At 34.1% G+C, this 26,541-nt stretch overlaps 1 protein-coding gene across 1 annotated transcript in view; it reads left to right on the forward strand.

Moving 5' to 3' along the window:
• Positions 1–26,541, forward strand: part of LOC149803808 (uncharacterized) — a 151,283-nt gene that overhangs the window by 40,661 nt on the left and 84,081 nt on the right. The window contains exons 4-6 of the mRNA XM_089953619.1: positions 502–653; positions 13,967–14,069; positions 16,495–17,214. Of these exons, the coding sequence (XP_089809745.1) occupies positions 502–653; positions 13,967–14,069; positions 16,495–17,214 (975 nt within the window). The remainder of the gene's footprint in view (positions 1–501; positions 654–13,966; positions 14,070–16,494; positions 17,215–26,541) is intronic.

The raw sequence follows: 26,541 nt of genomic DNA on the forward strand, positions 1-26,541 counted from the left end.
GCATCAAACTGCAAAGATAGATCCTGCATAATGTGCCTACAGATCAGGATTTTCATTGTTTCTCTTACTGATTACTCCTAACAAATTGCACAGAACCAGATCTGCTGGCACAGTGCATTGCCAGTTCTGGGTTTGTGCAGATTGCAGTTGGTTTTGAGTAAATATGGTATATTATTTCATTCTTTATAGCAGTGATGATATATGCTTTTTTTAAATCTGATTTGATCGGTTGTTTGAGTGGTGTTTGGTAGCACATCAACACAAGAAAATATGTTTTAAATCCCAGATTGATTGGAATAAAATGCCTTGTCTTGGTATGCACTATGGTAGTTGATGGGGGCAGGTTTGTTTAAGATTGGAATCTGCAACCCACAAACAATGCAACACCAAATCAGATGTCCTCAGGCTCATGGGAAGTGGGTTGTTGTTGTCATTGTGGCAATGCTTAAAAACTTTAGTACTAGAAAATGTATAAGTCTGTATTTATGGTTTTATTTTCAGCCTGACACAGTTCCTCAGGGAACCATTGACATGAATAAATGTACAGATGTAAAGGATGCAGAGGCCAAAACCACCCACAGCAATTCTATGTCAGTTATTACCCCTGAGAAAACCATCTACATCAAGGCCAACTCTAAGGAGGAACTTCAGTGGTAAGATGCTTGTAAACGTTTGGAGGAATAAGCACCATTAACTTAACAAAAGTTTATTCTTTCTCTAGATATTTTCTGTACCATCGAAGAGAATCTTTGGGCATAAAATTACCCTCTCCCATATAAGATGAATAAAATTATAGTTGGCAAAGTAATGGAGAAGGATTCAGAACAAGGTTCTGCACTTTATTATGTCATGTTAGCCAGGAATGAAGTCATAATACTCATGGAAAAAAGCACATGAAACATGACTTATTATTCTTAAAGAAAATAACTTGTAAGGGTACACAAGACATACACATTCAGGTGTTTTTGTCCTTAACATCTTTATCCCACAACTTTCAGTTTTGGGTGCTTATACTTACTTTTGAGGAACATGTATAACTTAAATTAAGATAAAAGTTCTGTTCATTGACATGACATTGTATTTTGACTAGTTTCTTATATGGAGAAAATTAAGGAACATAAAACTTGGATGAGCTTGATAGCAATCTGGAAGGCTTATTTGTGATCTGAATTTGATCAGACTAGCAATATAGGCCTACATCATCAAGATCTCACATGAGTTTGCTACAGACCATGAAATGAGCAATGCATTTCATTTGTGTTATTTCAGCATTTCATAACAAAAATTGTGTTATTTCAGCATTTCATTTGTGTTCTTTCAGCATTTCATTTGTTAACCATTTGTATTTGCTTTCAGCTGCAGTCTCCTCATTTTGAGTTTACAGTGTCAGAATAAATTTTGATTTTGCATTTATTGTTTCCATTCATCATTTCATTTCATTTTCATTCATTGTAATCATTTTAAGCAAAAGGCCTCATGGTCAAATAGTATTATACTAACTGAATTATTATTATTATTATTATTATTATTATTATTATTATTATTATTATTATTCGTGAGTCTAGAGGACATTTTGCACCCCAAATTGCCAGTATTCCCTTAAACAAATCTCCAGATCTTGATCATATTTGTTAAAATCTGATTTCAATCAAAGTTGAAATAATGGCTTATATTGTCAACTTGATAGTGACCAACAAATAGTAATGAGATGATCTTGCATCTGATTAACTGAAGTCATTATCTTGAAATTCTGGGGTCATCAAAATCTAGGATTTTTACACTTAATAATGATATCCACATGTTATTGAGATGATCTTGCATCTGATTAGCTGAGGTTGTTGTCTTAAAAATGTGTTTCTTGTCTAACTTTGATGAAATAGACTTCATCATAATCTTAGTTTTTACAGTTAATAATGATATCCACATATTTATTGAGATGATCTTGCAACTGATGGCTGATATTTTCAGTGCTTTAGCACTTAGACGTTTCTTTAAAATTGGTAAATATATTCAACATTAGCAAGATCTGCACATATTATTGAGGTGATCATGCATCTGATTCATCAAGAGTCATGCAAAATGGAAGGTAGGTGGGTCTCATTAAGTTCAACACCATCTTACCAAAAGTAGGCCTCTGTAACCTATATTTTACACTTACCGGTATGTGTCTTTTGGTTAAGTTTTGAATTTAGGCTGGTTTCTCCGCAATAGTTAGCCAATCAGGCATGCCGCTAGGTATAAAGATGCATTCTGATGAGTACACTACTATTAAAAAAAATGAGGTCATTGTGACCCAAAAATACTGTTTCAGTGGCCTGGGTTAAGTTTTGTATTAAGAGTCTTTTTCTGCATTTGAGTGCATGGTGTTATGAAAAGGTGAGTAGGTCGGCATTTGTGGTCTTTGATCACATTTGTAATGGTTACTTTAATAAATTCATGTAAAATTTGTTTTTGACTGATGAGAATCACTTGCAGTATAATTTAATTCTGTTGTGTACCAGAAAGAAACATAATCCATTTCAAAGCTTTTATTATGGACCTATACGGAGCAGTATATTGTGGGATGATATATTCATTGATTTCAGTTGTAATTATGCTGGTCTTTTTTATGGCTTTTGTGGCATTATGAAAAGTGCACTGTACAATTTGTTTTGGGCAGAAATTTCATTGAACCATCAAGACTAGACTGATGTAAATAGCCATGTTGTGCAATACATGTTTATGTTTGTTCAGTACAGCTTAGATTGTTGAGAGACCTTCACAGTGTACAATGTATTTTTGGATTTTGTTTGCAAGTCTGTTGTGAACTATATCTTCATGTTACCTACCTATTTAAGGTCATCTTTATTGTAAAGCCTTGTTTAAATAGCCTGGGGGTGCCACTACAACCAGCCAAGAACAATTGTACCATACGTGCCTGTATAAAGTACACCCCCACCTGTGAACAGCAAGACCCTGATCTGCCTTTAAAGAATGAGCCATCAGATTAGGAGTTGTGCTGTTGGAATAAAATCACATGTAAAACAAACATTGTACACCCTGATCTGACAGTACATTTTATAACGACTGATTTGAGTCTTGGCATTTTGGAGCCAATATGCATCTGAGAACGCAATCTCTTTCCTCTGATAAGATCTACTTTAAAATCTATGAATGACAGGCTAGATCAAATAAAGACTAGTCATGTACTGTCTAGGGGATCAGGTGAAAACTTGGATATATTGTATATGTACTTACAATGGAGTGTGCCAGATTTACCTATTTGAAGCTCTTTTCTTGTTCCATTATACTTTTTTGTGTGTGAATTCTGTCATTCCTTCATAGCTGTTTTAACCCGTGGTATTGTCATATAATAAAACCATGGGAAAAGAGAGGGAGAGAGAGAATTCTTTTGATAATTTATTTGACTGCAAATTGATGCTAACATGTTAATAGTTAATTAGTTATTGTGGCAAAATATACTTGCTGTTTTTTTTTTTGCTTGTTGGTAATAAACCTTTTTTATACAAACCTTTTAATCATATAACCTTTTTGTTCTATGTAGCTTTACAGTGCTGATGAGCTGTAAAAATCAATCAATCAATCAATAAATCAATCATTCAATCCTAACAAATAAGATTTAGTGTTCTTTTCTTATCTTAAGCAATGTAAAAGCCTATAGATTATGTAGAAGCTTTAGAAACATTTTAAGCTGTTCAATTTTTAGATTATTATCAGTAATGTTTTGGATTCCTACGTAGTTTGAATGCTTTATGATTTGTAAATGGCGGTGGACTTACATGGCTGAAGAGAATGTCAGAAAATAGTTTTTCCCTGAAAGGTCATTTCCATTTCTAATTTGTTATAATGTAGATCAGTAGTTGAGATTGTTGACAAAAGGGGAAAAAAAAGGTGCAGTTTATAGTCATTTTCTGTACCTGTTAGTAAACAGGTTGTTATTGTAGAGTATGGTCTTTTATAAGATCACACCTACAGATCAAGGAAGAAAGAAAACGGAAACAAATTTGGGTGGGTGGGATGAACTCTGCTTAAAGCTGGATGAAATTGTTATTTAAATGGGACTTTGATAGTTCATTATCAGCACTCTTGGTTTTCACTTCTGCAATCCCAGGTTCAGTCCTTAATCCTAGGGTTATTGATACCTCCCATATGTCAAACAACTCACGTTAACTAGCCCTCCTTATCCAGTTACCTACATCAATTTTAAATTTGATGAATGTAACTACCATTTGTTACACATTAGAATTGCCATTTGGGACTTGCTCCTGTATATTTCACTTGAATACTGTGTTTCGCCAATGATATAGCAATACTCAAAACAGCCTGCCCAAATTTTTTTTGAGATACTTGTAGCAGATGGGGTAAGAGCGGGTCCCCCCAAAACATGTCCCTGACTCCCCACTATGTTTCTTAAAGTGTTGTTTGATCATTTTTATAAAAAAAATCCGTTATTCAATAATATTCATTTTGAAACATAATACTTGACTTGCCTAGAATCCTTAAAATTAAATATTTTCTTAGTCACTGACTGCATCATCAAGTTGATCATTAACTCCAAGCCTGCTTATGCCTGCCTGATCCAGCTGGTCAGGTTAAATAGCTTTAGTTTCATCTTGTAAGAATTTAGCTGACTTTTGGAAGAGACAGGTGCTTTAAATGTTGGCATTATTTAACTTGTTGATGATGCATTCCCCTAGTTGAATAAATATTGTGGGATGATATATTCATTGATTTCAGATGATAGCAAATTCACTGTCAGGAAGTCTGAAATTGTGATGCAAGTTAATATACTAGTATTCCTGTGGGTTTTTTGTTGTTATATATCTAAAATATTTCAAGTACCAAGAAGCTGTTAACTTAAGAATGAACATTCTCTTTGATTTGCCTTAAATATTTGTCTTTATTTTTGATTTGGTGGATTTTGAATTTCATCACAAGATGAAACCCATTATATGATTGTGAATAAACACACATTGTGTAATCCAGTCATCACTAGTCTAAATAATGAAAGATGAAATGTAATAATATTGGTTTTGTTTATTTTGTTGCTTTACTGCACAGCAACACATGTTGGTTATTTAGTTCCGAGGTAATTGAGTAAAGTGCCTTGCCTTGCCCAAAGACACATGACATTAGCTGTGCCAGGCTTGTCTGATGGTTGGATTTGAACATGAATACTTTTGTTCATGCTATTGGTTGTTCTTAACAAATCACATACCTTGGCATGTTTGTTCCTAAGTTCTCTGGTACTCAAAATATGCAGGAACATGGCATTAGAAAATGTTTACCTTTTTTTAAAACCATGCTCTGTGTATCAGCTTATGTCAAACTCCTGTCTAAATGTGTTGGATGAATAAGAGAAGTCTACTTTAGCTTCTAGAAAAATAATCAGGCTTGGCACTTCAGTGCTGTAAATATGTAAGTTTTTTTTTACAGTGTATTTGTCCAGTTTGCCTGTCCATGTTCTAGAGCGTGGTTTTGATAATAGAGAATGTAATTTAAAATTGTGATAAAAAACTAAGATATTCCGGACAGCTGTGTAGATGCTGTTCTATTCCATTCAGTCCTGTTGAAACATTATTCATAATGCAGTGTGATGAATTGAAACACAAAAACTGAAAAATGAGTTTTTTTTAAATAGATATTTGATACCATTTAATTAACATTATTGTAATGTCCTGTCACTGTAATATTTGCACACAGATATAGTTGTCATTTAACCGGATCTCGCTAATTTTACCTGCCAGTCAATTAAATCATTTGGAATTCTTAGAACCTGTGTTTGAAATTATGGTAGGTCCAGTGCTGATGTATTAGTCACAGGGCCCATGCATTTGGCAAAATGAATGTCATAGTGGATGGTTATGTTAGATCCATCTGTTTTGTTGCCTTTGGTTTGATTACCATTATCTAGGAGATGATTAACCACGGTGTTATTGCCTGCATTGAGTAATTAATAATATAAAAAATGAAATTAATTTATGGAATAACAGATCTGAGCAGAGATATAGAATAGAACAACACAAGCCCCCTTATGTAAAATATAACATTTTAATCAATTACATAAACAGATGAAATTGAAAATGACAGTTGAAGCGTACGCTTTCTTTTAGAAATAGAATTACAAGATTTATAAGAAATGCAATTCGTCATGTTATACCATTAAATCAAATTTCATCATAAAATCATGTTAATGATCAAACTCAGTTTGTTCAGCATGCTTGCAATACCTAGTTGCTTCTGGTCCTCTCAAAGTCAACATTGTTTAAAGGTCAGATTCACCATATTCCTTTTCCTTTTCTCCCTAACTTGCCAGCCTCTTCGGCTCATCAACTGTACATAGTTGTCTCTTCTTTCCACTGGATGTTACACATATAGGGCTATATTTTCCTTGTGCTTTTCTGAGACTTGGTCCCTTTTTTTATGAACTGAATATCTTTTTCCATGTCCTCAACTTTCCAGACACTTATCTCTTGGGCAGTTTAATGAGAAAAGTACTTTTTATTAATCTTTGAGTCAACTTCTTGCTTTCCTGCAGAAACTTAAGAGTGCCAAAACTTTCAGAGAAGAATACTTAAAACATTGAATTTTGTCTCGGACCCCCCCCCCCCCCCCCCGTCACTCAAGATTAACTTTATCGAATTGCTAAAATATTTAACATACACATTGAAGCTAGAATAATTCTTTCTAGTCAGTCTTTATTATAACTATTTCTAGAAAATTTCATTTTGTAACATTCATTTTAAATGGCACAAATTGTCTCTGGATTGTCTCTCCTTGGACATTTTTCCCTACTTAAGCCCAAGTTAACATATCTGTTGGATCATTATCTTAGCAGGTCCTGATTGAATATCAGTTGTACTGCCAAGAAGGAAGGTTAAACATTGCAGGCTGGCGATTTATTGCAAGCCTAGCCCTTATGTCAAAGTTAATTGTTATGTGTCATGCTGACCAAAACAAAATGTGTTGCAAGATTCATGTACAAACCTTTTGCATGCTTACAGGCTAATGCTGTATTTACACAATGTATTTTTAACTAACATAGCTTGTATTCAACAGAATGTTTACCATAAATAAAATATTTTATCACTTTAATTTGACTTTCAGTTTATCATCTCTGGTTTTGATTATGCACTCATCTTAAATTTGCACATTCTTTCAAAAGAGAAAGAGATACCACTTCAGTGGCTTAGTGGTTAGAGCGTCGGCCTCAGATGCAGGAAGCAGTGGGTTCGAACCCTGGCCAAGTCATACCAAAGACTTATAAAAATGGTACTAACAGCTTCCTTGCATAGTGCTCAGCATTATGAGGTTAGTGTTAGGACTGGTCGGCCTGGTGTCATGATAATGTGACTGGGTGGGACATCACGCTACATGTCTGTGACATGATACCCCATTGCTAGACATCACTAGAAACTGCCACACTTCAGACATCGTAGTGTGACTGAACAATTGTTAAAGCTACGTTAAAAATCCAAATCACACACACACACACACACACACACACAAGAGAAAGAGCTGAAATATTCTCAGTTCATGCTGTGTGTGCAATAGTATCTTACCCAGTGGGTGGTCAATAATTTAAAAAAGATCAAAGTGGGATAATATTGCCTAATCAAAATGGTAGGTACATGTACATGTATAATGATTGACAACAAGTAAACATACTGAATTTTTTTAATTTATTCTATCACTTTTATGGAAACTGGTTAGAACTTGAGATGCTATTGGCTTTCCTTGGGCAAAATACAATATTTGTAACCAATGAATCTACTGGTAAGAAATTGTTGCATCCATTTGAAACATCAGAGTAAGCAGTGTTTTACCCTAGGGTTTGGGGAAATTTCAAGGTAGGGATAACATCTGTTGGCAGTCTGCTCATCAGTAGTGTTCAGGTTTAAGCCACTAGTGCAGTTAGTGATTAAATAATTGATGAAGGTTGGGCTTAAATAGATATCGGGTAAATGGCTACTAATACACACTGCATGTTATGTTACTGATTACTAATCACTGAGCTTGCAGTTCCAATGAATCAAAGAAATAACCTCTTGAGAACAAATACTTGCCTGCAAGTGTGAACAACTTGCCCCAAGCATACAAGCAGTTAAGTTTTCTTCTCTTACGAGAAGAATTTTTAGTGGTCCTTGGGACCCAGAACATTTCAGTCATAACAACCCAACATGATTTTAACTGGTATGTGGTAAGTTTACATGGTTGCCATGGTAGCCATCTTGAAAATCTTGTTATCACAGCTTCTTCAGAATGGATTGTTGTATATATATATATATATATATATATATATATATATATATATATATATATATATAATCACTAAAAGATTATATACTGTGTCTTGAAGATCTTATTGTAGCTACTCCTTCTGTTGCTGTGATCATATCAACTTGGGATTTTCACTAAAAGACTCCTAATGACATGTAAATGGTCTGAAATGAAAAGTGTCATTTTGATGCCCAGTATTGCTCGCGTAACTGTTATGTTTAATATTTTGTTATAGTTATTTCTCCAGAATGGATAGTCTTATTGACACATGGTTTTCAGTTCTAAGAGTCTTTTGATGGTATGTAATTGGTCCTGAATAAACAAGTTTGAAAATGAAAACCATCTGCATGTATATAAGATATAAAGTTGCAGGAAAAGTTGGAAAAATAGGAGGGTGGACAAGGGATGAAATTAACCTTTGTTCCAGGGGACAATGCTGTGCCACCCCCACTCCCAGCTGAAATTGTGTTGGTGTATAAACTAAAGTTAAATTGTCTTTCTGTGATAGAGAAATATGAAATTTGGTTTTGAAAATTATTTTGTATAAAGTCATATTGATAATTAATTTCTCTGATTTTTTTTTACCTGACAATCTCATGCATTTTATCCCAGTAATAAGAAAAAACTTTCTAATCCAGAATGACCAGGTTCAGTTATATTGATGTTGCTTTTAAAACCATGACAAAGGTAATTTCAATGCACTTGTGAACATGTCAAGTCAGACTTGTAGGAAAATGCTGTAGTTTTTTGTTAGACCAGATTTCATATATTGGAATTTCTGTAGACTATTGGAAAATTTCATTGCACAGAAATTTATAAAAAGATAAGTTAGGGAAGCGACTTGTGAATTCCTGCAATATTTTTTGGGCCATTTACAATCAGTCCGAATTATGGATTCTCGACTGACATTTGAACCTTGGATTCTCATCATACAAACTAAAATGGAATGTTATTGTAGAAAGTGAAATTGAAATTCTAATGTTGCTTTGAATGATATTTAGTACAGTGACACACGGTAATTTCAGATTTGCATGATCTGCATGTTTTCCTTATCAGCATAGTACAGGAGAATGTATGTTATAATGTATAGTGCCCAGAATGTGCAGCAATTGCTTGTAATACTGCATAATTCACTGTACATGTATTTGCAGACATACTCTAGACAGTTGATGCATGTAGTCCAACATTGTAATTACTTCAGTCAATCATCACTTTGTCTGGCAGTCAACTCAGTCAAGTTTGTTTTACCCAAGAGTACATTTGAATACAAGCAAATATGTAACCATCTTTGTCTCTGATGTCTTTCTGTCTGGCATAGTGGAGTGTGTAGGCATAACAATTTATGTTACGATTGTTGTCTACTTGCCGTGAATTTATACTTTTACAATATTGTGCAAAAATTCAAAATATTTCCATCTGTTTTCATTAAAGTTGGAGCAAGTAACACTGCCATAAAATTTAACTTTTCTGGCAAAATTTCTAACTTTTACCATTCTGAAGGACTTTTGTTGTCAACCCTGTGCCCATAGACAGTATTAGGACATCAATCCTGTAGGACAGTACCCCCCACCAATAACCCTCTAGGTCATTAAGGTCACATTGAACAATAACCTCAGTAGAAACAGATGGTACCCTTATTTAGTATTGTAGCTGTCTCTGTTGGCGTAGTCCTGAATGATAGTAACATTGTGTGTAGTGTCATCAGCATAAAGCTCAGATTTGGTGCCCAGAAGCCATGGGCATCATCAGTGTACAGTGGACTTGTTCTTCCTGAACAAAGTACTAAACTTCCAAGTACTGGGATGACTGCAACCCATGTCAGTTTGGAAATGCTTGTGCCATCTCTCAGTTTCATTATTGGTGCATGGAAGGTCGAAGGTAGATTAATGAAATATGTTCCACATTGTGATATAAATATTTCATCATCCATGCAATGTGATTTACCAAGATAAGTATCTTCCTAGTAGTCTAAGATTGGCCTTGTTTGCTGAGGAAGTTAGCAACAACTTCAGAGGCATCATTCTCTGAAGCAATGGATGCCAGTGCTATCATTGTATTATTGCCTGTAAAGCAGAACTTTTTTCAACTTTTTGAGGTGATGACTCAGTTGTTACAAGCAGCCTTTTAAATTGATATTCGGAAATACATCATAGATTTATTGAGGTAGAAATACTTCAGTAAAATGGACAATTTCAGCAGCAGAAATCTGACTGAAGGTGACCATAAAGATGAAAACAATGCTTGAAACATGGAGATTACTGAAGCCTGTCTTGCACCAGTAATAAACATTTTCAACATAGATTTGACAGCAATCCCAGCAGTGAGGATGAACTTTAAGAATGCACATAGGTTTCTTTCAATATTTCTTTTACAATGCTGATGAGGTGAAGACTAATATAACAGTGGTGAATATTTGGTGTGTATTACTAAAAAGCTGTGGCTAGAATTAACTTCTGGCATCCATTTTTTGTGCAGATCTTACTGCCGATGTCATTTCGTTTAACATAAGTAAAGTTTTAAAAAAATATTACACAGTTATTAATTATTATATCTGTATAAAATATAAAATAGGATGATTGCTGGCTTTGTGAAAAAGAATTGATATAGGGCACCCACATAGATACCTCAAATGGTGTGTGTGTGCGGGCTATGTAAAATCCTGTATATCCCACAGGATATATGCATGAAAATATGGTAGTCATTATATATATGTATCATCTGATATGTGCACATGTATAGGGTTTGACAGCATGTCAGCACAATACTGGCCATATAATGCTAATTAAAAGTTGTTATATAATAAATTGCATTAAAAGTTTAGGAAGGTTAATTGTTCCAAATAAATATGTAGACAAAATCCTGCATAATAAAGATGTGTATTAACTGAAATTTATATGATACAATGTATACCAGAAATACACACATTGATAATTTGTTACATGTATTCATTACAACTCATTACAACTTCATTTGGGAGTGGGTCAAAATGGACATAGTTCACATTAATTTAGCAGCAAAATCTTGTGAATTATAATTATATACAAGGTATATATTGCTGTCTTGAATACTAGTAGGGGAAACATATAGAAGCTAATTTCTGCATTGCAGTCTGAAAGCCTTTAGCTCCAGAGTGGATGTTGGAAGTACTGGTAAACATTCATATCCTGCAGTATTCAAGAAGTTGTTTTTGTGGTAGATAACTGTTTAGCTCTTGAAATCTAGCTTAATTTTGCTTCTGTGCATATATCTTTTAATAAATAGTCTGAATTAAGTTAATTTAATATATTCTGCTTATTTAAAATTATTGTGATAAATATACTTTCATTTCAGATAATTTTATGAGTTATGAGTTTGCATGTTTTTGCCAAAACTGACATTTTCATAGTATGTAGATGTGTCAGTTCAGGACATGGGGCTCCATTTGTGTCCACATATAGATCATTGTTTATTTTGTCTTTATTCTCTTGGTATGTAGCAACACTGCAATCCATGAATACTGGTAAAACATGAATTTATTATTTACCTTTTGATACACATTTTGTCCAAGAGCAGCTATCTCAACAGTTGTGGGATACAGGCTTGGCAGAGTTGTCTCCCATTTCCATCTCTCCCTTTCTGAATTTATCATATATTTTTGATTGACTTGCAGGTGGTACTGCATTCTGTCAGTCTTTGCAGATGAAAGCATGGCCACCATAGCTGCCACTGCAAGGAAATCCAGCCACAATGATAATGACACCAGCAACAAGGAGAACTTGGACTACAATATTATACATGTAGCAGTTTACATTTTTTAAAAATGTATTATCTGTGAATGACAAAATTTCTATGTAGAAAGATTCGCATGTTTTTGTTATATTGGTCAGATATCTAACCAGTGTTCATTTAGTGATTATTTGGAACTTAAAATATTTATTGATAGTGATGTGTAAGAAATAGTCCATTATCATATATTTTTTCAGAAAACATTTACATTGACATTCATTCATTTTTGTGAGATTTTATTGTAGAATTTTTAATTTTAACACAGTTTAGTTAAATTTGTGTGAATTTAACAGTTGCTTTGGTCATAGAAAAATCCACAGTATATTCTTTGCTGTATATAACATGTATGGGAAAAACACGTGTCAGTAAAAGATGTGGCTTCTTTGTATGAAATTTTAATACAAAATTTATCTTTGAAATTTGTTGAAAGAATTATTATTTAGTAACAATAAAATGCGAATCTTTTAATGACTGATGTAAAAACTTCTCTTTTGCTTGAAGTTTTTCTGTTTGTTTTAGTGGGCATGTTAAAATGCATGGCTAGAAGACGAGGAGTTTATATTTTAACTGTTTTGTCCACAGAGAGTGCATGTTTCAGATGGATCTAGCTACATTTAAATATTATTATTTTGAATGAAAGTATTCTTATCACAATATTGAAAATAAAAAGAGATGAGAATTGTCAAATATTCCCCATGTATAATTTTGATCACAGTGATGATGAAATGGATTTACAACTAAATGCATATCTTTTTTTACATACTGTTAACTTGTTATCTTCATGTGTATCATTTGTCAAAGTTGTAAATATGTACCAGGTAGGTTCATTATATGCTCACATGTTTAGTCCAACTGCAAACAACATAGACCCAGATCTGCCATCACATAGTGTGATGGTGGTCAGGGCCTGTATTCTGTACTTCTGATTACTCCTAACAAACTATATTGACCCAAATCTGCTGGTGCATTTGCAACAACAGGTCTGGGTCTGAGCAGTTTGCAGTTGGACTTGTTGTCGAGATATATATGTGGTATCTAATATGGATATCTCTTTAACTGGTAAGGAGACCCACTTTTGTCTTTAAGAAAGGGTAATATTTTGCAGATTGTAAATTTATGGTTTTGTAGCAGCTGCAAAATCCACAAAAATTGACACATCGTGAACGGAAGTGACTTTTTTTTACAATAATTGGTGGAGGAATTTCAAATAGTAGACATTTAGCTGCTATAATGATTTGCACAGTTAAGCCATCATAAAATGTATTTCATCATTAATATCATCACCCAATCAGACCAGAATAGTACTGGAAGATTCTCATCTTTTTTTTAAATATAGAAAAATAATGAAGGCCTGCTAATTTAGTTAATTGGTCATCAAATTTTATTAAAACGAGGGAGGAGATTATTTACAGGAGAATCATTTAGTACCATTTAAAAAAATAAAAAGTAGGATCCAAGTTATGAATTTTGCCTGTCATTCTCCCCAAACTCTGAACATTTTTATGCTTTGCCTAGGAATTGTAAATCTCTGGGCTTGAGTTGGAGACTGAGTATTCATTCCAAGCCAGTAAAAAATGGCATTACTGTAAGTAGAGCCTTTTGAGATTGGTGGACACAAAAGTTGCCTCTCAAAATTAAGCACATAAGTTTGATGAACTCCAGGTTAGGATTGTGCAAAAGTAAAATTAGAATGTTATCTATTAACCAAATTGAACTATGACCAATTAATAAAACAGGCCTATGCAACATTAACCTTGTGAAATTTTCAGGTTTTACAAATTGTGATTGTTGGCACATCTACTTTGTCATTTTCATGAAGTGTGATTTTTTTACTTTTTATTTTGAGTGTTTTCTCCTTTTAGTATGTTTTTTGTTTGTACTAACACTGATGAATGCAAATTCATTTTGTTCATGTGTCTAGGTGGCATGATGTATTGCTCGTATACCCACGAAGCATGGCCAAACCAAAACAAAGGCGGTTCACTGTCCCCAGCTATAGTTTTCTTAACAAGGAAAATCTGCAGGTATTTTATATGCATTTTTTTTCCTTCAGTTTTGAATGGTAGTGTGAAGTATTTGAAAACCTTTTCAGAATACACACATTTGATAAATTCAGGGTTAAAAAGTCCTGAAATGATCTTGTATGAGTTGAAAACTTTAATAAAATCAAATAGAGTCAAAATTTTCCCTTCATGTTCTATTCCAATGAATTCTGAGCATTTGACAAAAGATAATTTATTTGCCAAGCTAAATTTTCAGCATGTCATGATGAAATTTTGTTTTTCCGATCTGCCTTGCTGAGAGGCTAAAACTTGTAATCCCTTGCATAGTCTAATTTTCCATGCAGTCTAATTTTCCTTGTAGAATCCAATTTTCCTTACAGAATCCAATTTTCCTTACAGAATCTATGTAGTTTTCATATAAAGTATTTATAAATTTGAACCATTCTCAGTACATGTATTATTAGCTCTATTTTATAAAAATCATGTATTATTTCATTATATTAAAATAAATACTTAAAAATTTCCCATTCAGTTACTTGCAAACATTTTGTGTTCTATTGTTTCAGAAAGTTAATTTGTGCAAAAGTTGTCATTTATAGTGTCTTTTTGAAACATTTTTTTTGGCAAGGTTTTACTTTTGCTACACTAAATTACACATCAGTTCATTGGCTTTGAATTAACTCTTGAAGGATCCAGTGATTGTGTGCCAGGTAGTTTAAAAATTTGTATAATATTGAACCATAGAGAGAAAGAAAATGGTTGGACAGTAGCTTCAGGATCAAAGAAATGCTTCATGTTCATAAGGCAAAGGTACAATGAAGTTCATTAAGGGTCTAGTTTTACCTTATGCAGTGTGTGAAACCAATTAGATATCCCTATTTACCAACAGGTCCAGCAATATTGAAATCCCATTGCTCCTTTTCAAGTTAATTGTTTGTGTTGTTGAAAGTAGTTTTAATTGACATGGTAATGGATATATTGGGGGTAATAAAAGTAAGTTGGTAATAAGAACTCAAAGCACTTGCAGTGTTAGATATATAAAATCAAAACAGTTTGTGCCACAAGTTTAAACAGTCAACATTGCTACATATGGTGTAATTTCAAAATGTCACATTGATGCACTACTATTTTGTGACCAGTTCTGAATTAAAGACATCACCAATGACAAAATAGTCTTTTATACTAAGACACAGTAGTAAACTCAGAAAAATGGTACAGTTTGGTCATTGAGGTTGCTGTTTCACCTAATTGTTCAAAGCAAATGCATCAATTGAGGTGGTTTTGAAATTGCCTTAAGTTGTAACATGACCAGTAACATCAGACACAACATGAATAACTTTTCAGATTGTTGAATATGTTTGCAGATGTCCAGACAAATAACTGGATAATTTATGTAGGATTAATGATATATTTAAGGCTATGCAGTCACATATTAATATTTTGTTGTTTACTTCAGTGTCACGTCAAAATAATATTTGGAAATCAAACTAATCAAGAATTAAAAGGAGTTGCGACACATTTGTGAAGCTTAAAATTCAGCTGGACAAAAGGATTGGTAAAATCATTTACCTTTCATCCTATGTGAAAATAACTGGTTTTAAACTTTTATACTGATCGTAATATTGCACACTGACTGATGTGATTGATTGCTATTTTTTAAGGCATTGATTTCCTGTCACTAGAATTGCTAACTTCAGATTTAGGTGGATCAGTATAATGTACAATAACATGAATTATAGTTTACCCTCTGTTTCCTACTGACTGAAAAAGAGAAATAGGGTCAGTAAAGGGAGACAATTATAATTCATGAGAGCTTGATTAAAAGTTTACAAATATAAACGCTAAATATCTCTTACTGAGAATTATATAATTGTTTCTCATGTAATTAGTCCTTAAGAATTGTTAAAAGTTAAAATTTATTTTGCAACATATAAACTGTTTGATTACTTAGTGTTAGTATCAAGCAAAGAGCAAACTTCACCTGCTTATAGTTGTAAAATATAGCAAGACAAAATTATAAAGCTTTCTGATATGTCATAAGTACTAAAATCATGAGTGGGTTTGACATAATTAGTGGAGATTATTAAAATGTATCTTGATGTAAGGACTCATTTTAAATATACTCATAAGATTAAGCATTATGTACATCAACAGTGATGAAGATTATTATAATTGATTAACAAATATTGGTTCACTTATCCAGTATATTGATCTTTGGCATTAGTCTGTATAAAGAGACCACATCTTGGATAGAATTGCATAACTTGGCTATTACTTGGATAAGAATTATATCATAATGGGATGAAGTGGACATATAAGCTCATACAGTGTATCAGTGTACAGTTTGAAAATGCAGTTGTTGTGGGCTAGGTTCTTGCTGTTTAATTATCATACTGTTAACAACTACAGCATAATTTATAGTACTTTTTAGTCATTTACTTTACAGGCATCAAGTTCCTCTAGTGTCTCTGCAACAAGCAACACTGAGGAATCGGAGAGTAAAGGTAGATTTGAGGTTGAGAAGGTGAAGGGCAAGGATCAGCCATTTGCTACATATCGTGGAGTTCGCAGCATGAAGCACAAAACTGATAAACACTATCAGGAAGGACTGCGCAAAAGTAGTAGTTTGCATGACTTATCTTCAGAGAACAAGGAACTTGGTGACTTGGCTTCATCACGATTTCTCAGTCAGTCAGGTGATGGATTAAACACAGAGGGACCATTGGCATATTCCGATGGGGCTGCGTTACTAACAAGGATGGACAATATTAATCCTTATTCTGCACTTCCACGACGAACGTGGCAGTCTCTAGCTGGTATTTCTAAATCTTCAGCACCATTACAACTTAGCAATGGACAAGATTCATCGGATCATTCATCCACTTCCTCATTATCTTCACAAAGGTCGGGATCTTTTGATGACAAGAGTGGGGTGAAAATGAGAAATCCTTCAGAGAAGTCAAGGCTTCATCGTGAGAGGTCAGTGAGCTTGAAAAATTTTCCTAATCACCTGTCTCTGCCTAAGATCTCATCAAGTGTTGCTGCAATAAGTGTTGACCGACTAGGGCATCCGGACCAGACAAGTGTGCGAAGTGATGTGGTTGATGGACATGCTAGCATTGGTGGAGCACAGGCTGGTAGCCAGAATGAAACAGATGAACTCAAGGTAAGACTTAATAGAAAACAATAGAAATGAAGGTCATTTATTTCATTTTAATCTATTTTGAATTTTTTTATTTCCTTTACAGTGTAGACTCTTAGCAAAATGCAAACAATGATGTTTATAAGGTTTTAACAAAGAGTTCAGATGATATATAGATGGTCCTAGGCCTGGTGACAATATTAAGAATCTTGTTATTTGCTACTTTTTCAGGACTGATCATATTTAAATTTTGATGTCTAGTTAGTCAAAAATGAAAATGGTGCTGATCATACACCCAGTGTAGCAATCATTGTGACATCTTCAAAATCATGTTAGTGCTATTTCAGCTGAATGGTATATAGATGGTCCTAATTAAAATCTGTGCCATTCTTAGGCCAAACATTAAAAGTTTGCTATTGTTATTTCTTCTGAATGGATAGTCTTATTTATGGATTTCTTACAGTATCTAGTTGGACCTGAATGGTGGTGATATGACCTGTAAAGTATCCACCATTGTGGCCATTTTGAAATCTTATTATTGTATTTTTCTGAATGGATAATCTTATTGACACTGGGTTATCATTTTAAGAGTTTTGTGATATTTAGATGGTCTGAAATAAATATAGCATTGTTTGTAGGCCAAAACATGGCCTATGGTAGTCATTTTGCTTTCACTACTCCCCGTGAATGGATGGTCATATCAGCATGAGATTTTCACTGCAAGACTTCTTATGATAGCTAGTTGGGCCAAAATGAGAATGGTTCTGACCTCCAAATAACATGAAAATCTTATTACTTCTCTTCTCTTTAATGACAGGTTTTTGAGACAGAGTTTTCATTGAAAACATATCCACTCTATGCAGTTGATCTTGTACGATAATAGTGTCAGTCTGACCTTAAAAAAATGGATGCATATATATGCTATCTTGAAAATCTTATCACTTGGGGTTTCCACTGTAATATTTCTTATATAATGTAGTTTGCCTTAAATTAAAATAGTGCAAATATGACCTCCCAGTATGGCTGACACAGTCTCCATCATGAAACTCTTGTTATATCTGCTTTTCCTAAATGGACAGTTGTATCAATGTTAGATTTTAACTAACACACTATGTGTATTATGTAGTGAGTCGTGTATTAAAATTGTGGTGAGCTAACCTTCAAAATATCTTCCTTTTGGTCATCTTGAAAATCTTACTTGCAAGTGGGTGGGTCAGAATGGATGATCATATTATCATAGGCTTTTCACATAACACTACAACATAATTATAGCTGATCTTCAATGAAAATGATGCTGATCTGACCATCAGTACAGTACGTCTGTGCTGTTGTGAATGAGTTTGAATACCAGACCTGATTGACTTTGGGGTAAAGTCAGAAGGAAGAATATTGATCATCTAAAATATCTTGTCACTGCATTGATGGAAGGGGACATTGAAATCTGGGTTTTCTGTAAAGCACATAATGCAGTATGTAATTGGTCATGATTGAACTTGGTGCAGATCTGGCCACCAGTATGTCTACTAATGTAAAGAAGTTGAAAACCACAACTACTTGACCTTGGGTGCAGTTAAAGGTCAGCTGCTTGCTTTTTTGCTTTTGTCAATCTTATAAACACAGTGACATTTACATCTGTTTTCAAAATCTTGTTGTCACTACTCTGAATGGATGATCATTATGGCATGGAGTTTTCACCAAAAGACTTACGATGATGTCTGCTTGTCCTAAATGAAAATGGTGACAAACTGACATCCATTAAATGCACCACAGCAGCTAATTTTAAAACTTTATTATTGCTAAAAAAACATCAGAGATGATTTTAACACTTGACAGTTAAAATGAAGAGATGGTCTTATACTGAATTTCTGTAAATCCTTTTCATATAGTCCTTTCAAGAAACTCTTGTTTACTATTCTCAGAAGTATTTGATGGTAAGTTACCCAAGACACATCATTCTTTCGGTTCAGCAAACTTTATATGTCTCACTGAATAGTTCATACCATCTTTACTTGAATATAAGCCACAGACCTTGTCATTTAGGCACTTGATTGTGATGACAGATATGGTTTTTGGTTGTTGGAATTTTATTGACATCTTGGGGACAGAGCTAGGGGATGGGGAACTTGTACAGATATATATGATGCAGTTCAGGGTAGTAATGACTGAGAAAGGTGTGTCAATAATGTTTCTTTGCTGCTAACTTTCAGTTAATATGAGTTACCTAAATAAATGTGCAACAATTTCTCCTAGTCTTCAGGTGATACTGGAATTCAGCAATCAAACAGACCTGGGGAAACCATAACAGTAATGATCTTCACCCTCAATATTACTCAGTGAGAAATCAGAACACTAATGATCATCACCCTCAATATTACTCTGTGAAAAATCAGAACATTAATATCATCACCCACAGTATTACTCAGTGAGTAATCTGAACACTAATGATCATCACCCACAATATTACTCAGTGAGTAATCAGAACAGTAATGATCATTGCAAACAGTATTATTCATTGAGCAGTCAGAACACTAACGATCATCACCCACAGTATTACTTTGTGAGAAATCAGAACACTAATGATCATCACACACAATATTACTCAGTGAGAAATCAGAACAGTAATGATCATCACCCACAATATTACTCAGTGAGTAATCAGAACAGTAATGATCATTACAAACAGTATTATTCATTCAGCAGTCAGAACACTAATGATCATCACCCACAATATTACTCTGTGAGAAATCAGAATGATCATCACCCTCAATATTACTCAGTAATCAGAACAGTAATGATCATTATGCACAGTATTACTAGGTGAGAAATCAGAACACTAATGATCATCACCCGCAATATTACTCAGTGAGAAATCAGAACACTAATGATCATCACCCTCAATATTACTCGGTGAGAATCAGAATAGTAATGATCAATATGCACATTATTATTAAATGAGCAATCAGAACACTAATGATCATCACCCTCAATATTATTCAGAGCATTCAAAACAGTAATGATCATTCCCCACAGTATTACTCAGAGAGCAAGCAGAATTATTATCATTACAATATTATTACTTAGAAAACAATCGGAACAGTAATGATCAATACCCACAATATGGGTATTGCTCAGCAAGCAGTCAGATATAATCATTAATTAGTATTCTGACTTATTTTATTATGGCTTTTTTATCTTTATTTGCATGTCCTCTCCTTTAATTAGAAATATATTATCTTGTTTAGAAGTATAATCAGATCAGCTTCCAGCTGGGCCACTGTCCCTTAGATAAAACAAATTCAAATCTATTGCTTTTTGTCTCACCTGTATGAGGTTAGACACAGGTATCATGTTAATAGGCATTTATGATGATGGCATAAGTCTTATCAACAACATTGGTAAGGTTTTGAAAGCCAGATATCCCTGGAAATTTGTGTGGAACATTACTACATGTGTACTGTTTGTGCCCTGATGTGCTTGGATTTCCTGATTTAGTTGCATAAGCAGAAAGTTACATCCCATAAACAGGCTACACACTTTGTTTTGCTGTACCCATTTATGTACCCTGATGTACTTCCTCTTTCACATTCATAACCCATAAAGCTACAACCCATAACAGGTATATGCATATTCTGCAGTACCAGTGTTGGTGCCCTGATGTGTTAGGAGTGTTTGTTTCCATTGGATAATCATAAAGCTACAACCTATAACAGAATACATACATATTCTGCTGTACTAGTGTTTGTGCTCCACCCCTCATGGAGTTTGTGTTTCAGCTGCATAACCATAAAGTTACAACCCATAACAGGCTATATACATGTTCTGCAGTATCAGTGTTTGTGCCCCACTGTGCTTGGAGTTTGTGTTTCAGCTGCATAACCATAAAGCTACAGCCTATAACAGGGTATGTACATGTTCTGTAGTGTCAGTGTTTTGTGCCCCGAAACCATAAAGTTACAATCCATTACAGAATATTTACATTTTCTGCAGTACCAGTGTTTGTGCCCAGATGTGTTTGGAGTTTGTGTTTCAGTTACATAACCATAAAGTTACATTTTACAGAGGCTGGATACATTATCATGTTCTGTGGAACCCTTGTTTGTACACTGATGTGCTTGGCATTCCCATTTGAGCTGCATGACCATGAAAGGTTCATGTACAACCCATAATAGGCTTGCTACCATGTTCTGTCACACCCTTGTTTGTACTTTGATGCAGTTGGCATTACTCTTTTGCCTGTATTATCAGTAAGGTGCATCCCATGACAGACTAGATACCAAATTCTGTAGGACCCTTGTGTGAACTGCCATGTATGATTTGTGGGCTATACAACATTATTTAGGTGATATTTAAATGTTTAGGTTGTTAATAGAATTGATTAGAATTTCATCCCCCACTGTTGAGGGCTTTCCAGTTAACATTGAGATCAAAGTTTGCTTATTATTTTTGAAATATCTTATTCTTTTTCTCAAAGCACCATTATGTTGTTGCAACTCAGAATGGAGTTGTTGGACTACATCAGTGGAAGGGTTGCAGGTGAGACACCACATGATTTTGCAGAACCCTTACTGTACCAATGTATATAATATTGGGCAAGAATACACATGGCTATATATAATAACATTTTTGACCTAAAAAAATGTAATATAAAAACCATGTTGCATGACTAAGTAAATAAAACAAGAGAGGATCTGAACCAGTAGCCACTTGATGCTGGTTACCAAACTGGCATTACTTATTATTTACTCTATGTGGCATTGTTTTTTTTAACAGGTTATCATAGAAAGCTAACACAAAAGGTAAATAACATTTTATATCTGCAACTTCAAGAAAGACTGCACAAAACTTGAGTAGTAATCTTGTGGTAGATGGTTCCATATGGCAGCTGGTACAGGTCCTTGTCAGTATCTCAGAGAGAATAATAATGTTGATAATCAAATGGTTTTAAAGTCAAATGAAATTTAAGGACAACATAAAAATTGACCGAGGATTTACTTAAGTGTTTCATTCCACTGTAACTCTCAAGAAGCAACATTGATTGGTGTTAACCACAACATACAGTTTTAAGACAAATATGTATATATGACCAGTATTTACATATGTTTTGTTATATTATTGCTCTTACAATTTTAAGACAAATATATGACCAGTCTTTGCATTCCTGAAATTTAACCATGCTTAATATAACTGTAGAATTTTACACATTTCTCATGAGAAGATTTATTGTAACAATACCCCCCCCCCATAGTTTGGTTGCTATATATCTCAATTTACATAGGTTTGTAAAACATATTTATTTTAAATGGCCATGTGTGTATGTTAAATTTTAAATTATCAATCTCAAGCATATATGGCATTTTTCTGTGTGAAATTTATTCAGTACTTTGCATGGCCATAGATTATTTGCTATCATATTAGTACATAGACTTGCTGTACATTTACTTGTATCTGTAATTTTTAAATCATCAATTGTTTATCTCTTTAACTTTTAAATGACAAATATGTATCAAGTTAGTGGCAGTTTAGATTTGCTGTGATTACCAGTTTTTTATTCTACATTAATGAATAGTAGATAACACATCCAAGTTGAAAGACTGAATTACTTTGATAATTTACATGATGATATCATGTAGTATACACATTTTGTGATGTTGGGTTGTGTATCAGAATTACTGGCGCCTAAGGTACATTCCAAAAGAGTCTGATCTCTTGACTGGTTTCTTTTAAAATGTACTTGTATTTGCAAAAAGCTGTATAAACTGGACCAGACTATATCTCTGTAATGCATGATTATCAGGAGTCTTGTTTTTAACATTCTTACCATTTGTTTTATTCAGAAAACCCCCACATTAAATTTGGAGTGATAAAGTCCACTTAATTCTGTAGCATTTAATAAAGGTATTAGTTTAGTGAAAATTAGTATATGCTTAGTTGAGAAATTTAATATTTGGCCAGTTGCTATTCTCTCTATCTCTTAATGATTACAAGTTCACTATTTTTCATGGAGTGTTATGTTTTTATGCATTTCATTGTTGCTATAGATATAAAGAATTGATGAAAAAATACTGCTTTGTGGCAGCAACATGATTCCTATCAAAATCTATGAATCTGGTTACAGATGAAAATGTCATTTAATGCACGCCCACAAAAATTGATACCCATGTAGATAGATGAATTTACAGTACAAGTAATTGGCCTTTAAACTATAGTCAACTGTTAACCCTATTTTATTTTATTTTTATGCTACCGTATCAGTGAAGGGGAAAACCCATTTCCATGCCATCATATTTCGTACCATCACATCAGTCACAAATCTTGTTCTGTTCAGTAACTTTTGAAAGAGTTAATGGATTGAACTCAAACATGGTATAAAGCTTTTTATTAAGAAGTCATAGGTCAGGTTCTGTTTTCAGTTTTCTGTCATACTTTTATCATGGAGTTAAGGCCCCAGTTTGACTTTGAACTTAGAACTTTGCCTTTCATTTTATGCTACATAACTATTGAAGGATTTCATGAATTTTAACCTGCTTTGGTATGCAGCAATATATTAAGAAAACAACAGCATGATTTTTAATTTTTTTTGTTAGAACTTGTTTTGGGGACCCAGAGTGGCTGAGTGGTCCAAAACGTTGACCGTTACAGATCATTGCCTTATTACCTCTTATTACCTCGTCCTGCTTGGGTTTGGCTAATGTGGGTATGTGAGAAAGCTTGCCAGTAGCTTCTCATGGGTCGGTAGTTCTTTCCAGGGTTTTCCTTGGTTCTTCCCCCACCATTTATACTGGCTGACTTGTATAGCCTATCTTGTGCTGAAAAATGACTTTCAACCCTACAACAACAGAACTTTTTTGTGTACATAAAACTTTGCCCTTTATTATCCTTATTTTGAGTGGGGCATCTTTGTTGTATGTTTTCCCCGAAAGCTTTTCTTGGTTTTGATGGCACTTTTAAACACATTATTGGCTATATTTCACCATTCCTTTGCTGCAGATGTATTTTGTATCTTAAAGAAGATTACATGTATATATCACCTAACAAACTTAATTGGGTTAGTTTACACATAGATAAGTTTATAATATAGGCAAGTAGATATACAACCTTGTGACTACATGCTTTCATAATCTGATATAGAGAAAGGAGGAAGAGGAATTTTTTGGTACAAGAATAGTCATATTTGGATAGAGGAGTTTGGGAGCTTTAAGCATTAACCTATCCTCAGATCTTTTATTTGTCAGCATCGTTAATCGCTCTTGTCATGAGCTTTTGTTGATCATCTGGTTTGCTTTTCACTCAACATCACAAGTGGGTTTTGTTTTGTTTGGTTTGGTTTTGGTATTTTATGGCATAACAACAAATGATAGTCATACTGTGAGAATTATTACTTTCATCTTTAATCGTCTTTGAGATAGGCTGATTCAAATTTCAGTATTTTGGTACAAAATGTTATGGGACCCAGAGTGGTCAAGTGGTCTAGAGTGCTCACCATTATGGATCACTGGCATCTCACTTGTCTGTGTGGGTTTGAGTCAAAGGCTTGGCCAATGTAGGTATGTGAGAAAACTTTCCAGTAGTTTCCCATAGGTTGGTGCTGTTATTTTGAGAGTTTTCTGAGGTTCTTCCTCCACCAGTTTTACAGGCTGCCATGTATAGACTATCCTGTGCTGAAAAATGCCATTAACCCTCATAACAACAACAACAAAAAGTGATACTTCTTTGGTCTTTTGAGAGATGGACTGATTCAGATTCTAGGGTTTGGTGTTTTATGGTACTGCATGCAACACATGTGTTATATCATTGGGAATTATGACTAATATACATGGTGGGGGCCCCAAGTGGCCGAGTCGTCTAAAGCGCTCACTGTTACAAATCACTGACATCTCACCTCTGTCTAAATAGGTTTGAGTCTCAGGCTCAGCCAATGTGGGTACATGAGAAAGCTTGCCAGTAGCTTCTCGTGTGTCAGTGGTTCTTTCTGGGGTTTTCCCGGGTTCTTCCTCCACTTTTTATACTGACTGCCATGCATAGCCTTGTGCTGAAAAATGGCATTAAACCCTACAGCTTCCATACATGGAATTCATCTGATTATCGGGGGGAGACATAGTTCTGATGTCCATCAGTTGCCATTATTTGTATCTGTCCAGCATTGTCCACTATTCTTTTATATGTCAACAGCTAATATATAAAGTTTTCAGACAGGGTTGGTAATTCATGTCAGAATCTAAAAAGGTATTTGAGATTTAGGTGACCTATTAAAAGCTGTTAACATGCCAACACTTTGTATGTTAGTATGATAAATAGATTGTGGAATGTGTTAACAGAATTAATGAAGCCAGACTATGACATGATTGTTTTAAGGCAATGACATCATTATTCTTTATTTAAATAAAATTCTTGGCAAAGTAACTGGGACTAGAGACAATTCCCTGGGGCTTTTTTCATGACCGAGATAGGATCTTCATACGTTTTTTTTTTTTTTTAACTACGTTTGAGTCATGTGTTTTTTATTTAAAGTGGTTAAAATGAACCTTGATGGATGTGTCAGTTCATCATGAAATCTATACATGAGTATTCAAAATCCACTAGCAGTTCTTTCATCTAGAAATTCCTCACAACAGTCCACACACCATGAATGACAAGAGTAAGGTTAGGACACCTTTATTACTAGAAGTTTTTAATAGTAACATTTTTCAAGCATTGTGGAATGTATTCTTCCAGTGCTTGTATTCACTCACCTCAGGGTAGTGCAGATATGCTATTGTCCTACTTGGTGTTGACATCCACACAAAAAACATGTACATATGCAAACCCTTTCTGAATGTCAACCAATCTTTTTTCTATGTCATGGTTTATGGTGGTTTTCATAGCACGGGGTAGAGGAGGAGGTGAAGCAGTTTACTTTGTACATATGCACTACTTGTGCATTCTTAGCTAAGTTTTTGCATTTAACTTGGGTTTATTGCACCTTTTATACACTGTACTGTTATACCTCATATCATGAAACTTGTGTTACATTATACCCAGATCATAAAAGGATGTCACTATGACCTGTATTTCATACATGATTGACTTTGGTTAAATTTATGGTTAAAGTTTATTGTTTTGTGTTCTGTTTATGCTAGAATCATCAAACTAAATAATTGTAAGACTACAACCTAACCACAATTAAAAGACTGTTTTCGCAGTGAACAAGGCTATTTTTTCGCAGTGAACTTGTGACAAAATAGGTTGTTTGCATCCTGTATATATACTCTTATAGCTAGATTCATGAAGCTTGGTGAGGAGATTGTTGATGAGTACTACTTCACATCAGAAAAGTAGGCCATTGACCCATATTTTATGCTTTAATGATTTTGG

This window comes from Sinohyriopsis cumingii, chromosome 3 (assembly GCF_028554795.1).
Source record: "Sinohyriopsis cumingii isolate HCF-2022 chromosome 3, ASM2855479v2, whole genome shotgun sequence".
NCBI lineage: Eukaryota > Metazoa > Mollusca > Bivalvia > Unionida > Unionidae > Sinohyriopsis > Sinohyriopsis cumingii.